At 45.9% G+C, this 16,386-nt stretch overlaps 1 protein-coding gene across 3 annotated transcripts in view; it reads left to right on the top strand.

Annotated features, from left to right (window-relative positions):
- TDRD7 (tudor domain containing 7) overlaps positions 1 to 16,386 on the top strand; it is a 345,168-nt gene that overhangs the window by 142,036 nt on the left and 186,746 nt on the right. For all 3 annotated transcript variants that reach the window (XM_029603524.1, XM_029603532.1, XM_029603540.1), the window contains exon 7: positions 15,566 to 16,137. In XM_029603524.1, coding sequence (XP_029459384.1) covers positions 15,566 to 16,137 — 572 coding nt within the window. The remainder of the gene's footprint in view (positions 1 to 15,565; positions 16,138 to 16,386) is intronic.

The following is a 16,386-nucleotide window of genomic DNA, read 5'->3' on the forward strand; positions in this document are numbered from 1 at the left end:
TAATTCGCGCAAAGTCAGAGGAGCTTTGCAAGGCAGCGGTACAGGTAGTCTTGCATCGCCTACATTCCCTAGGATGGGTGGTCAACTTTGCCAAAAGTCACCTGGTTCCATCGCAAGTACTGGAATTTTTGGGAGCATGCTTCGATACAGTTGTGGGGAAAGTTTTTCTACCACTGGCGCGCGCGGAAAAGTTGATGACCCAGGTAAGAACCTTGTTGGATCTTCCTTTGCCAACCATGTGGGATTACTTGCAGGTTCTTGGTTCTATGGCATGTACCCTGGAATTGGTACCGAGGGCCTTTGCTCACTTATGGCCCTTGCAGAGGGCCCTTCTGTCTCATTGGGGCCCCATGTCGGAGGAGTTTCACCTGCCCTTGCCATTGCTAGAACCAGCGAGATCCAGCCTCGAATGGTGGGTGGTTGGTTCCACATCATTTGTTTCAGGGTGTGGACTTGGAAACTCCTCAATGGATCATAGTCACAACAGATGCCAGCTTAACTGGTTGGGGAGCGGTTTGTCAGTCCCGATCGACACAGGGCCAATAGTTGCTGCTCCAAGCGAAGTGGTCCATAAATCGGTTGGAAACCAGAGTAGTCAGGTTGCCGCTGTACCAATTTCTACCAATTGTTCGTCACCGAGCGGTTTGGATACTCTCCGACAATGCAACCACCATCGCTTACATCAACCGTCAGGGGGGCACCAGGAGTCACCCGGTAGCCTCCGAAGCGACCAAGTTGATGGATTGGGCGGAACATCATCTGTCTCGTATAGCAGCGTCACACATAGCCAGGGTGGATGACATTTAGGCGGATTTCCTCAGCAGGCAGTGGCTAGATCCCAGAGAATGGGAACTGTCAGACAAGGCGATGTGGCTTGTAACACGCCGGTGGGGAATCCCTCGACTGGACCTGATGGCAACTCGCTTGAACACCAAAGCGGCTCGGTTTTTCAACCGCAGAAGAGAACACGGGTCAGAAGGAGTGGATGCCCTGGTTCTACCATGGCCTCTAGACATTCTCCTATACGTGTTTCCTCCGTGGCCCTTGGTGGGCAAGACTCTTCGGCGCATAGAGTATCTCCGGGGACCGGTCATTCTGGTGGCCCCGGAGTGGCCGAGACGACCGTGGTTTGCGGACCTGATCAACCTGAAGGTAGACGGTCCTCTACATCTAGGTCACCTACTGAAGCTACTGTGTCGGGGTCCGGTATATTTCGATCAGGCAGATCGCTTTTGTCTAGCGGCCTGGCTTATGAGAGGAGACAAAGAAAGGATATCCCGAGGCGGTTATTACTACTCTTTTTTGAGGGCTTGTAAGACATCTACATCTCTTACCTATGTTAGAGTGTGGAAAGTGTTTGACTCTTGGTGCAGCGGGTTGAAGGTGTCCCCGCGTAAGGCAACCATAGTTCACATTCTCGCCTTCCTTCAGGATGGTTTGAAGAAAGGCTTAGCCTATAGCTCGCTTAGAGTGCAGGTATCAGCTTTGGGCTGTTTACGGGGTAAGATTGACGGGTCCTCCATTGCTTGTCATCCTGATGTGCTTCGTTTCCTACGAGGAGCTAAGCATTTGCACCCACCAGTATGGGCTGTTTGCCCTTCATGGAGTTTAAATTTGGTACTCTGCAGTCTTTGCAACGCTCCGTTCGAGCCTCTTAAATGGGCCACGTTAAAGGATTTGACTCTAAAGACAATTTTTCTGGTAGCTATTTGTTGGGCTAGGCGTATTTCTGAGCTCCAAGCTTTGTCATATAGAGAACCGTTCTTACGCATTTCGGATTCCGGCATCTCTTCGTATGGTGCCTTCCTTTCTTCCGAAGGTAGTTTCAACTTTCCATGTCAATCAATCTGTGGAGTTACCGACCTTTTCAGTCGGGGATAAGAATTCACCTCAGGGTTGGGAGATGCGGAAGCTGGATGTTCGGGTACTTCTTCAATACTTGGAAGTTACTAATCCTTTTCGGCTGTCTGATCATCTTTTCGTGTTATGGGGTGGTCCGAAGAAGGGTAGTAAGGCTTCAAAGGCCACTATTGCCCATTGGCTAAAGGATGCAATTGCTTCCATGTACATATGTCATGGACGTTCAGTACCGGATGGGCTTAAAGCTCATTCTATCAGATCCCAAGTGGCATCTTGGGCTGAAAGCCAAGGTGTTTCTCCTCAAGAAATATGCAGGGCAGCAACTTGGAAATCGTTGCACACTTTTGCTAAACATTATCGCTTAGATGTCCAAGCTCCCGATGTCTATTCTTTTGGTAGCAGTGTGCTTCGAGCGGGACTCTCTGGGTCCCACCCCATTTAGGGCAGCTTGGGTACATCCCAGCAGTCTGGACTGATCCTGGTACGTACAAGGAAAGGAAAATTAGTTTCTTACCTGATAATTTTCGTTCCTGTAGTACCTAGGATCAGTCCAGACGCCCGCCCAGCAAGATTTCATAAGAACATAAGAAATTGCCATGCTGGGTCAGACCAAGGGTCCATCAAGCCCAGCATCCTGTTTCCAACAGAGGCCAAAACCAGGCCACAAGAACCTGGCAATTACCCAAACACTAAGAAGATCACATGCTTGTCCATAGCTCTATCCTAAATGAGTGATCCCATGTGGGCGTTCCAAATCTAAATTTGCCTTGGTTGGGCTTGCTGGATGTACCTTGTATACTTTTATGTGTGACTCCTGAGTTTCCTGTGGATCGGGGGGGGGGGGGAGGGAGGGAGTAGGCGATTGCTGTATTCTTGTATGGGCTGTTGGGGGATGAGAGTCAGAACCAACCTCTCTCCCCCCTGTTTGTTAATTGTTCATTGTTATGTTTTTTTTTCTTTAAAAAGCTAATAAACCGTTAAACAGTAAGAAGATCCCATGCTACTGATGCAATCAATAGCAGTGGCTACTCCCTAAGTAAAATTGATTAATAGCAGTTAATGGACTTCACCTCCAAGAACTTATCCAAACCTTTTTTGAACCCAGCTACACTAACTGCACTAACCACATCCTCTGGCAACAAATTCCAGAGCTTTATTGTGCGTTGAGTGAAAAAGAATTTTCTCCAATTAGTCTTAAATGTGCTACTTGCTAACTTCATGGAATGTCCCCTAGTCCTTCTATTATTCGAAAGTGAAAATAACTGAGTCACATCTACTCGTTCAAGATCTCCCATGATCTTGAAGACCTCTATCATATCCCCCCTCAGTCGTTCATCCAGTAGAGTCAGCTCGTCTGTATTTCTCTTTTACATTTGCAGATATTGGTGTTTCTTCGGCCAACTTTCCAAAAGTTATTCAGCTATGGTTACTTTTGTTCTTGTTCGAACAGAAGGCATTTTGTTATATGTTACTCTCAATCGATGTTACTAAGGCAGGTTACTTTACTTGATCTAGTCATTAATTATGGACTTCTTCTGCTTTGATATTAATTATACTGAAGGGGATGCAGGTGGCACACCGGTATGTAAGGGAGGTGCCTTTTCAGTTTTCTCTGACTCCATCTGCTGGAGGGGAGGCATAACCCAGCAGTCTGGACTGATCCTAGGTACTACAGGAATGAAAATTATCAGGTAAACTAATTTTCCTGTTTGTGGAGAAATCTTGAAATGGCTGAACAGTCATTTTCTTCATTCTCTGCCAAAGACCTCTGTAGTTCTTTTAAATTAATATTAGAACTCTGTGATCTCTTGTAGCATTTTCTTAATCTAGGGCTTCCGACTTTGGAGGGCCAGCTTGATCGCTGCAGTGACTTGGTGGTGTCAAACTGTACATTGATGGAACTGGCGGTATCCAAACAGATATTCAAACACTTTAAAATGTCTTAAAGCCTTCCTCCAATCTGCACGTTTGAACAACATTATCCAAGAGTTCTTTCAGTATCTCCTTATTTGGCATGTTTTGACCTTTGTTTCACATTACTTCATACAATAGAAACAGTTTGATTCTTCATTCAAGAGTATTCTAATCATCTCTACTACTGTAATAGAATAAGAGGTGGGCTTTGTTAAACTTATGAGCCTTGTCAAGGCAATTTTTTTGAACAAAAGCTAATTTGGGCTTGCAGTGACAAAGGGGTGTGAAGGCTTTTGCAATCAGAACTGCTCGTTTTTTATTCTTACTTTTGACAATGAAAGTATAGAGCAGTGGTTCTCAACCTCTTTTCGGTTGGGACTCACCTGACAGATGGTTCTCACATGTGTGACACACTGACCAAATGACCATCATGAGGCTAAATGTAAACATGCACTCTGCATATACAGGGAACTCCCTTGACCCCCAACAGTGGGTGCAGAGCAGAACTAGGGCATTACCCAAACAACTCACCATACAAAAAAAGATATTCTGGTTCTGATGACATCTCAGTAACAGCAAAACAAACTCCCTTTACTAACAGGCACAATAGCCCTCCTTATGAAAAGACAGTAATTTACCACCAATGCATGTCTTGTTGAGAAAACACAACAAATAAGATTGATACAAAGCCCTATGTACTAATATAATACCTCACCTCAGTCACACATACAACAAACCTTCTCCAAGTACAGAAAGACCACAAATTACAAATATGGAGACAAACTGGAATGGAAACCCAAAAAAGCAACTCCACATGCAGTGCAAAACTGGAGAAATTGAAACAAATATAGCATCTAACATAATCCTAGAATCTGCAATAATGCACAGAAACTAATTGTCACAAAGTTACACTTGTTATGGAATGCACTCACAGTAACAAACTAACTTATGAAAAGGCAACAATACAAATTTTAAACCAGGTCCCAAACACTAATACATCTCCTATGAGGAAAACAGAACAAGCCAAGATGCTATAGATCCCCACACAGAAATAATAGTAAAATTATACTAATAAATGTTTCAAAACAGCTGATGAACAGAATAACATTCAACAATTAAAAAATCATAAAAAAATTCTACAAATACCAGTAAAATATTTCAAAACTGCAGACATATCACACAATACCTGATAATTAAAATGGCCATTAATCAAAAACAAACTTAAAGCCACTTTTACCTCTCCAGCAGCTCTCCTACTCCTTTCCTTTGCAGACCAAAAACACACCAGAAGCAGCAGTGGCTACTAAATCTGTCCTCATGGTCCTCTTCCTTAGGGCCCACAAGGGTCTCGCTCACATACACACACCAATTAGACCCCATGACCAGTCTCGCTCACGATTACACACCAATTAGCCTCCACGACCAGTCTCGCTCTCTGACTTGCTCTCACTCTTAACCCCCCTTCCCAGCACTAATGGCAGCTGCACTAGCCTCCTGCAGCCCCACAATGAAGAATCCCATCGGTTGCGGGGGTTAACTCTGCTCTTTCTCCTGTCGCTGATTGTTGGCTGTGCTTTATTTTGGTTCAGGCCCACGCTGCTGCCACTACTTTATGCAGGATGGTTCTTTTTCTGGGCCGTGGGGTCGGGAAGAAGAAAGGGCCATTCTGCTGATGTTTCCAGCCAGAATGGCAGCTATGTTAGTGGAAGAATGTGTGTTGCTGCGATGGAGGAGAGAGGGAGGGAAGCTCAACTGAGGCAGTGGGATATCGGGAAGCCACAACACACCTGCCGGTGCTTGATGAAACACTGTTGTGTTGCGACACACCAGTTGAGAATCGCTGATATAGCGAATGTTGTATAGATCAGTTTAACATTTTAATGCAGTGGTTCCCATTTGGGGTCTACAAGACCATCCCAGATGGTCCTCCAGAAGGAAGTGCAAGAAAGTTTAACTGGGGAGAAAATGAGCAAACTGCTGATTAGCACAGCTGCTGCCACAGGTCAGGAGAGTAGTGGAGTCTATTATGGCCCTGAAAGCTTAACCTCATTTTGCTGCAGACCTGGAGGAGAAGGGACGGAGAGGGGCCATTTGCACCAATTAGAAGCATCAAACTGCATTTCTGTGTATTTAGCAGAGGTGAGGAATAAAGTGACAATTTGTAAACCCCACTGCTGCACTTTGAGGCTATGGAGAAGAGAGGGGACACTTGCGGCTGTCAGAATCTGTGCAGTTTCTGCTGCACATTAAGAAAACAGGAAAACTGCATTATCACAGTGATGAAAAACATTTCTCCCTTTTGCCACGTGCTTTGCCAGAGTCCTGATAGAGGAGAGCTGCACCTGAAAAGTGAGTAGAATGGCTCAAAGGAACTGAGGGTAACAGTACGAGGGATGAGACAAGAATGAAGAAATGGAGGATAAAGATGGAGACAGGAATCCATGATTGACCTGGTTAAAGGGAATGAGAGTAGATGGCAGCCTGTCAAGGAAAAGGAGAGGACCTCCAGGAATCATGCAGGATAGTGGTAGAGACAGAAGGGAGGGGTAGAGAACCAGCACAGTCCAGGAGGATAGAAGGGAAAGATGACCCAGGGATCAAGGAAGAGGGAGGAAGAAACAACCAGGTATGGATAGGACACTAAACGAAAGTTATTTAGGGGGAGACACAAATAGCCATGGAGATCTCATAAGCTGCCTTCCCTTTGAAAAGCAGGCTATTGGTTTGCTTTTTCTAAAATCTAAATTATTTTGTGACTCATTTTCTGTATGTATTTGTAAGAATCATTCAAGTAAATAATAAAGTACAAAAGAAAAGCTGGCTAAAGGAGGGCACGTTTTAAAACTTGTGGGTTAATGCCCATTTATCCATGTAAAAAAAGGTCCTTTGAGAATTGCTACTCCCCAACACTGAGGGTAAAAGTAGCTACGTGAACAGCATACATACTTTTACCTGCAGTAGGAAAGAAAAGCCAGGACTAGGTTATGAAAGGAAAAGTACATGCAGAAATTTAATTTTGAAATCTGTGCTTATCATGCACATCCTTGGCACCTGCTTCAAAGCAGATGAAAAGTACGAGTACCAGCTTTCCCTCGTAGGCACGAGTTTTCAAAAGGAAACTCTGTAAGCAGGTCCTTTTTAAATTAGATTATGTCTACAGGTACTGGTGCTGAATTTCTGCCAGTTCATACCAAGTTGCCAACCTGGAACTTTTACTTGCCTCCTTTTCCCCATTGCAGCTGGATTAGAAAGAGGAATGGCCTCAACCTTCATTTATGAGATCAGTTTTTAAATAGATTTGGGAATTTCCCTCCCTTTGTATTCAGTTTAGATCAAAGTTTTATACATTATGAGCGATTCTGGAGTGCATATCACTTCTTTTGTTTTGGCATATAAAAATAAAAAGTGTGGGGGTTCATGCAACTTTTTGAAACTGAAAAGGGGTCTATCTTCCCTGAAAGGTTTAGCCACCTCTGCTTTAATGCATTTTGATGTGAATTTTTCAGACAATAGAAATGAAAAATGCACAAGTGTGTGAAAACCTTTTACAAGGCACTGTATCCCCCTGTCTGCCAGATTATCCTCTCCCCACCCTAGATCACAAGGTTGGGGAGAGACATGATCTCACATGTCATTCAGTGATCTTTAGACCTGCTGCAAGATGAAGAATTGCCCATTGTTTATAGAGTAATCTCATCACTGATGGGATGTCATTAGAGAGTCTGGCTTTACCCCATTGTCAAGCTTGCAGATTTTCTCTGCTTTGGAGACTGGTTCTTGCATTGTTGTTGGACTGAGATCACATTGGCCTGCTTTGCTCTATTTCATCATTGTATGTACAAACACTACAATAACCAGCCAATATCTTCTGCCTTTTCTTCCTAGGTATTTTGTGCTTTTGTATCTCAAGGTCAGTTTGATTCAGGTTTTCATTAATGACATCCTCTTTGCCTTTTTAATTTTTTTTTTTTCCTTTTTTGGAGAGTCATACTTAGCTGCCTTCCTCTGTGGTTTTGGACACTTCCCACATGCTGGCCAATGGCACACAATGTAGGTTTTCTTATGTCAAAGTTTCTGGAATTTTGACTAGGCACACTAAGCATGCCCTATTACCATGCATCCACGCGGGGTCCTTCTTCAGATACTCGTAATGCCCAACTCGAGTGTTGAAGGCGGTCTTCCAGACATCTGCGGGCTGAATCCAGACCAGGTTGTAGGAGCCCCTTAAGTCTAGCTTGGAGAAGATGATGGCGCCTTGCAGGCTGTCGAAGAGCTCGTTGATTAGGGGTAGTGGATATTTCTTTGCAGGTGATGGCGTTGAGGCCCCTGTAATCAATACAGGGGCGCAGGGACCCGTCCTTGGTTACAAAGAAGCAGCCAGCCCCTGCGGGTGACTTTTTTCCCCCATGGAGCTTTCGCGTCGTGGTTAAGTGAACTCTTAACATTTTCCTTAGAAAATTGCCTTGGAAAACTCACTGATCTAAATGCGTTTTTTTCGTATTTCCGTTGACACTGGGTCTCTCTCAGTTCCTCCCTGAAAGCACCTTAGTCAGGTTTTTCAGCATTCTCGGTAAGTTTATTTTCGCTTTCGTTTCCCTCATGGCCATGGTACCTTAGTGCCTGCTGACTTCGACTGCCTGCCATGTCGTTTATCTCACTTTTTTTCATTTGTCATGACCTTGTCTGGCTTCTGTCTGCCTCCAGTGCCCTAGGACTTTGTCCATCATGGACACTCACAAGATATGCCTCTGCCTGGGGGCATCGCATGATGTCCGGGGTTGCTGCATGTGCGCCCAGATGATCCCTAAGGGACGTTGCACTCGACTCTAAGATGGAGAAACTCTTTGGGTCGAGTAACTCTGAGCCATCGACATCTGCATCGGTGGCATCTGAACCGATAGACCTTGGAGCCGCACCAATGGACACCGCACCATCAACATTGGCAGGGCCTCAGGTTCGTCGTCATTGACCTCTGCACCGGGGGAAAAACCAGGCCAAGCACTGAGAGAAACAGAGGAAGCATTGGCACCAGTCACCTTCGATACATGGTGCTGGGCGCGGGATGGCACCAGCTCATGCTGTGATGTCCTCAAAGAGACCCCCGGGACGAGGAGTGCCAATCCTCCATCGATGCAAGGGGAACGCGACAGATTCCACTGGTCCTGTGCCAGTTGCCGATCCACCTCGGCTTTGAGGAAGATCTGGCCACCCTTCCTGCCTCCCACTAAGTGTTGGCATCAGCAACGTTTGAGGAGGAGCTGGAATGGAGAGTCCAGTTGGCAGTGGAACGAGCACTGCAGGACATCACGCCTGTGGCACCAGTTGCTGATCCCCGCACTTCCTTTCAGGAATTCCTGCTGGAATGGTTCAGTATGCTCATTGGTGCATTACCGACCCAGCTAGCGTCTATTCCCAGGAGGCCATCAATGCCCAGCAGGGCACAGAGGCTTTCTCAACTGATACAGTGCTCTTTGGCTCCATCGAGGCCAGCAGTCCTCTGTCCAGCTTTGCCGGGGCCAGCACCAGTGCTATCAGTGCCTTTGCCTCTGGACAAAGGCCAAGCACCTAGGGCCCCATCCCCCGTGGACTACAGTGAGGATGAAGCTCTCTTTGACCCTGGGGGGATGACACTGCAGATTCCTCCTCCTTGGACTTGGAAGGTCTCCCCTCAGAGCCTTCTCCAGAGGAATGAAGAACCATCCACCAGAGGACGTAACATTTTCAGGTTTTGTGTAGGCGATGGCAGAGGCCTTCCCTTTTCATTTGTTGATGGAGGAGGCCAGGCACAAGTGCTGGAAATCCTCCAGTTTGGAAGTTCCTAAGGAGATTGTGGCAGTCCTGGTGCACGAGATTCTTAAGGAGTTGCTGTTGAGGATCTGGGAACACCCGCTCAGTACATCCTATGAGCAGGAAGGTGGATGGGGCTTATTTTGTCCAGAAGGCTACCGGATTCAAGAAGCATCAGTTATCACACCAATCTGTGCTGATCGAATTTGCCCTCAAGGGGAGTCTGGTGCTCTTGAACCCACGTCTCGATGCCCCCGGGGAAGGATCATAAGATGATGGATGCTCTTAGGAGGAATGTATTCCAGGGAGCCATGCTCATTGCCCGCATTGCCTCCAACCAGTTTTATGTGAGACAATACTCGCAGAACCTCTGGAAGCAAGTGCAGAAGGTGGCTAAGGAGTTGCCTCAACAGCAGGACACCTTCATGTCACTGGTGCATAAGGGCCTGAAGTGCAGAAAACATGAAGTTTGTACAGCCTGCGATCTTTTCGAGATGGCATCGAGAGTGTCAGGAATCGGCGCCCACAAAATGGCATGGCTGCTGGCCTCGCTCCGACTGGAGGTGCAGGAAAGACTCGCTGACTTGCTGTGTATGAGAGAGAATCTCTTCAGGGATAAGGTGAGGGATGTGGTAGCCCAGTTGCGAGACCACCATGAGACTCACCAACAACTCTTCGCCAGCACTTCAGACCCACCCTCCTCAGCAAGGTAGTCAGACCGGGTCAGAAGTATTATCCTCTGGCTCCTCACTCCCATTCACAGTGGTTGAGCTCCCACAGCCGTCCTAGGCAGCAGAGAGCTCCCAAGTCCCAGCCTGCGCACCAGTCAAATCCCAGAATGGGTTTTGACTGTATCGTAGGGAGTATAAACCAGCCTCCTGTACCAGAGATGCGAGATCCGCCGGTTTGGGGCAGACTACAGTTCTTCACTGTTTAGTGGCCCAATATAACATTGGACCAGTGGGCTCTGTCCATCGTCCATCAAGGGTACCTATTAAACCTATTGGGTGTCCTGCCAAATTGCCCTCTATGCCTGTTTTGGGAGCCAATAGTGTATCAGGAAGTACTAAGGGAGCTCTTCATCCTCTTAACGACCAGATCGGTCGAACCTGTCCCACTAAGGCAAGGAGGGCAGGGATTCTACTCCCAGTGCTTCCAGGTTTCAAAGAAAACAGGGAACTCTGTCCCATCCTAGACCTGAGGCCCTCGAACTTTTTTCTAAAAAGAGAAGTTCAAGATGTGTTCCCTGGGCACCTTGATTTGCTCCCTCGATTTGAAGGACTCGTTACATTCACCTCGAGATCCTCCCCAAGTCACAGGAAGTATCTCAGATTTGTGGTTGGAAAACAGCACCCAGTACAGAGCATTGCCGTTTGGGCTAGCGTCGGCCCTGTGTGTCTTCACAAAAGGCTTGGCCGTGTTGGGGGTGTACCTCCACAAGCTGGGAGTGTATTTCCCTTACCTGGATGATTGGCTGGTCCACAGTACATCTCAGGCAGGAGCCACTCTATCCAGGCACTTGACTATCCCAGTGTTGGAGTCACTAGGGTTTGTCATCAACTACCCGAAGTCTCATCTAAGCTTGTCACCTCAGTTGGACGTCATAGGAGCCCTGCTAGACATGACTCGGGCAAAAGGCTTCCTGCCGTGGTCCAGGGCAGTCACCTTGACATCCATAGCGGTGATTCAACAGAGCCAGGAGGTGTCAGCTTGGCACATGTTGAGTCTGGTGGGCCACGTAGCCGCAACTGTCCATGTTACTCCCTTGGCACGTTTGCACATGCCCAGAGCCAATGGACACTGAAGTCACAGTGGCGCCAGGCCATGCAGAGGCTCCAGGATCACATCTCAATCACCCCGTCTCTTCGGGACTCTTTGTCCTGGTGGTGGGTACTCTCAAATTTGGAACAGGGAATATCCTTCCAAAGTCCCCCTACCCAAATTGTCCTTACCACGGATGCATCCACCCTGGGGTGGGGAGCTTATGTAGAGGGTCTCTGCACCCAGGGCCTCTGGTCCATCCAGGAAGCACATTGTCAAATCAATTTCCTGGAGCTCTAGGAGATCAAGTACACTCTGTGGGATTTCCAAGATCAGCTGTCCAACAAAGTTGTCCTGATCCACACAGACAACCAAGTAGCTGTGTGATATGTCAACAAGCAGGGAGGCCCAAGGTCATACCTACTGTCAGGAAGTGATCCAGATGTGGTCCTGGGTCCTGTCCCACGGGATGCTGCTCAGGGCCATGTATCTGGCTGGAACAGAGAACATGATAGCGAACAGACTTGAGTCATGCCTTCAGACCCCATGTGTGGCCTCTGGACCAGGGGGAGCCCAGATGTGGATCTGTTCACGTGCCCCTGCAACAGAAAGGTGACTCTGTTCTGCTCCCTGCACAGAACAGACGGTAAACCAGCCTTGGACACCTTTGCCTGCCATTGGGGCAAGGGTCTTCTGTACATGTATCCTCCAATTCTTCTAGTGGCGAACACTCTTGAAACTTCGCGAGGCCAGAGGGACTATGATTCTCATAGCCCCTTGTTGGCTGAGATAGGTCTGGTTTCCATTCCTTTGGGAGTTGTTCATTTGGAAACCGCTGGTTTGGGGATTTCCCCAGAGCTCATTACACAAGACAGAGGCAGAATGCAGCATCCCAACCACCAGACTCTGCCGTTCACAGCTTAGATGTTGAGAGGTTAATTCTGCAACCACTCGATCTTTCTGAGGATGTCTCTGGTCCTGCTGGCTTCCAGAAAGCTTTCCATTAGAAAGTCCTGTGGGCTGAAGTGGAGGAGGTCTTCCGTGTGGTGTGATAGAAAGCCCTGGATCTGTTTTCCTGCCCCACATAAAAACTACTTGATTACCTTCTACACCTATTGGAGGCTGGCTTAAAAACCATCTCTGTTAGAGTTCATCTTAGTGCAGTTGTCTCACACCACCATGGTGTAGATCAGAGCTTTCCAAACTGTGTGTCGGGACACGTTAGTGTGTCGCCTGCAGTGTGCAGGTGTGTCGCGCAAGCCCGGTCAACTCTGATGCAAGTTTGGGCATTTTTTTTTCTAGAGATTCACTTTTTTTTTTCAGTTTATGGGTTGCTTATTATTGGGTGATTTTTGCTGTCAATCGCGTTTTTTTGGGGGGCTTGGTGGGTGGAACGAGCCCAGCCATCCTTGCATTGGCTGCTGCTGCCGATGAGGCCTGGCCATGAGGAGTAATGACTGCAAGCAGCAGTGTCTGGTGATCATGGAAGGGAGTGAAGCACTTAACTGGCAACAATCAAAAAGACGAGGTACATGAGTGTGGGGGCCAGACATGTGCTGGGGGGAGAGAGATGAGTGTGGGGGGCAAACGTGCTGGGGGGACAGACATGTGCTTGAGGGGGAGAGATATGAGTGTGTGGGGGCCAGACATGTGCTGGGGGGAGGAGAGAGATGAGTGTGTGGGGGCCAGACATGTGCTGGGGGGAGGAGAGAGATGAGTGTGTGGGGGCCAGACATGTGCTGGGGGGAGGAGAGAGATGAGTGTGTGGGGGACAGACAATTTGTTTTATTATTGTTTCTCATAAATTATAACAATAACATGAATCTTGGAATATATATTTTTAATATAAATTTAAGGTTTTCATGAGATAGGTTGTGTCATGAAACATTTTATTTATGTATATATTTAAGGAAACATACATAAATTGTCGAAATATGTTTCGTTCGTTTAACCTTTAACTTCTGGTTTGCTGGTAGACTGAATTACCGTGTCGTGAAATTATGTTTGTCTAAAAAGTGTGTCACCAACATGAAAAGTTTGGAAAGCTCTGGTGTAGATGGGATGCCCAGCTCTGTACAGCCTATAGTCTGATGTTTCATGCAGGGCCTGCTTCAATTGAAACCTCCCACTGTGTCTTGGGGCCTCAAAGTGGTGCTAACTCAGCTGATGAAAGCTCCTTTTGAGCCACTGCACTCCTATGACCTGAAGTAACCAGTGTTCTCCTAGGACAACAGGATGTTAGTCCTCATGAAACCCGCCTGCCACCCTGCAGAGTTGGGTTTCTCATATTTTCATTTTTATACATGGTGGCCCATGGAATAGTAGCCTGCCTCCAATGCTCTGGTATTGGAGGCGGTCTACTTTTCCATGGGCCACCCTGTATAATTCTGTTATAAGACTGAAGAGGGACCCCACGTGGACATGTGCTGGGCATGCATGTGCCTAGTCAAAGTTCCAGAAACTTAAATATGTTTTTTATGCCTCGCTTCATCCGATGTCACCCATGTGTGAGGACTAACATCCTGCTGTCATAGAACACTTGTTACAGGTAAGCAACTCTGCTTTCTCTTCCAGTCTTTCAAAATATGGTTAGAAACTACTTGTCTTTAGAAATGTTTAGGCTATAGCGTTGAGGGGTTAGATTCAGGTTTAACAAAAGGAAATGTTTCTTGGCAGAAATATTGGATACATGGAATAACTTCCTGATGAAGGCCAATATAATAGAATTTAAGGAAGTATAGGGTAAGTATAGAGGTCTTTGGATGTAAGGACACTTTGGTAATACCTGAGAAATAAATTCTGTGGTATTGTGCCATGAGTGGGCAGACTGGATGGACCTTGTGGTCATTGTCTGTTTTTCTTTCTGCATTTCTGCAGTTGACTTGATAGCACAATTACTAAACTTAAGGAAGTGGTTTTACCTAAATTTATAAAACTTTAAAAATGGTTACACTAGGTTGGTGTGACTTTATATAATGTGACTGCTTTTTGGAAGTCACCTCAGTGAGCACCTGAAAAAAGAAACTACTCTGCTACTGGAGCTACCAGCAGCTCACAGCCCTTGTTGGATTCTAAGCTTTTCAAAATAAAAATCTCCACAGATTGTAAGCCATATTTAGGATGTGCTATATCAACTCCAAATCTATGGCATCTTAGAGAACTTAAATTACCTCCCATATCTTGAAGTCCTTTATGCCAGTGACTGTGGGGGCCGATGCAATAAAGTGCGCTCAGCCTAGCACACGGGTCAACACGGTTGGATGCGCTAGGCTAACACCCGATGCAGAAAGGGGAATTAGTGCGTCCAAAACGCGCATCCAAACTCATGCATAGCTAATAGCGCTCATCATATGTAAATGCAAGGGAGATTAGTCTATTAGCTATTACCTCCTGATGCAGAAAATTGCTGGTTGGCTAACGCACACTCGTTAATGCAGCAAACTTAACACCAGCCTCTGAGCTGGCGTTAAGTCATTCCGCAAGTGAAGGGCTCTTGGCAACAGCTGCATGAATGTGGTATATATATATAAAAAAAAAAAAAGAGCAGGGAGCAAGATTGTAGGTGGAAATTTGGATTAAATCTGTGACCAGGCAATGCCAGGATTTTAAAAATGAAACCACCTTGCTTGCTTTTTCTGGCTTTACATTTCCCCAGCACTGCTTCTCATTGCCACAGAGGTTCCATCCTCCTCCTGCAGGATCCCTCTTATGCTCTTTTATCTTGTAAACTTTTATGTATAGAGCAGCCTGCAGTATGAGGTCAGCCATGTCTCCAGGGCACCCAATGCATTTGAGCGCTAGGGATGCACAGTTCCCTGGTGCATCTCTTTTAAATCAGCTAATAATTTACATACTGCATCGGGCACACAGGGGCTGTGGATGAGCATGCGTTAGGAAAACAGATGCTCAACATGTGCGCCTGTTTTACCATGTGGTTTTATTGCATCGGCCTGTCTGTGGTTGTGAAGTCACTTTATATCTCTTTATTGCTAGGATGAATCTGAAAGGAAAGCATTTGCCATAATTTGATTTTCGTGGTCAATATATCAATAAATGAACAAGAATGTATGTAAGAAGTATCTGGTCAAGCATGCTATATAATGTGGAACAACATAAAAATAGATTTATTGAGAGAACCAGCTTTAGGGTAACTTAAGTACTGTTTTGTTTTAGAAATTATGGAATATTTTTCTCACCCGCCATGCTTGCATAGAATCTTAATTCTTTAAATTTTTTTTGATAGGTTGAAAAAGTGTGCCGTGATGGTCATAAAGATGTTTTACTTTATCCCCCTGTGAACATATCCGTTTCAGTGAAGCATGGTACTAATCAGGAAAATTCTGTTCTTCCTGTTTCTTCACAACAAGACACTGTAATTAAACCGTTGATTTCATCCAATAAACTATCATCCACTTGTGAACTTAAACAGAGGGTTAAAGAAATTCTATTGAAATACAGTAATGGTCTTTGGGCTAATGCACTTCCCAAAGTGTTTGAGGACACATTTAAAGTGAAGTTCCCTGAAGATGTTTTACAGAACCTTGACTTGTTAGCAGATGTTTGCACTGTGGACTATGTATCTGATAACCCACAAAAAGCAATTCTTTACACTAAAGTAAAACCCAGCATAGACGAGAATCGGAATGATGCAAACAGAGTTTGCATCCGTGATGACCTGAAGTTGATGGTTGAGGAGGAATATTCTCGGATGACAGAAGATAATTTACCATTCATCCCTTCTTTGGTTATTCCAAATGAAGCATCTCAGTCTGTGTTGGTAGTTGATCTGAACAACACTAATGAAGTGGTTATCAGGTAGGTGGTTTGTTTCCTTTTGTTTTATATCAATGATTACCAAACCTGTCCCGGAGGCTCCCAGCCATTTGGGTTTTCAGGATTTCTGCAGTGAATATGTGTGAGGTAGATTTGCATGCGCTGTCTCCATTGCATGCAGATTTCACATGCATATTCATTGTAGATATTCTGAAAACCTGATTGGATAGGAGTCCCCCAAGATAGGTTTGGGAAACACTGTTTTATATCATTAACTACAAAATTCTTTCA

Source organism: Rhinatrema bivittatum, chromosome 1 (assembly GCF_901001135.1).
Source record: "Rhinatrema bivittatum chromosome 1, aRhiBiv1.1, whole genome shotgun sequence".
In the NCBI taxonomy this organism is placed as follows: domain Eukaryota; kingdom Metazoa; phylum Chordata; class Amphibia; order Gymnophiona; family Rhinatrematidae; genus Rhinatrema; species Rhinatrema bivittatum.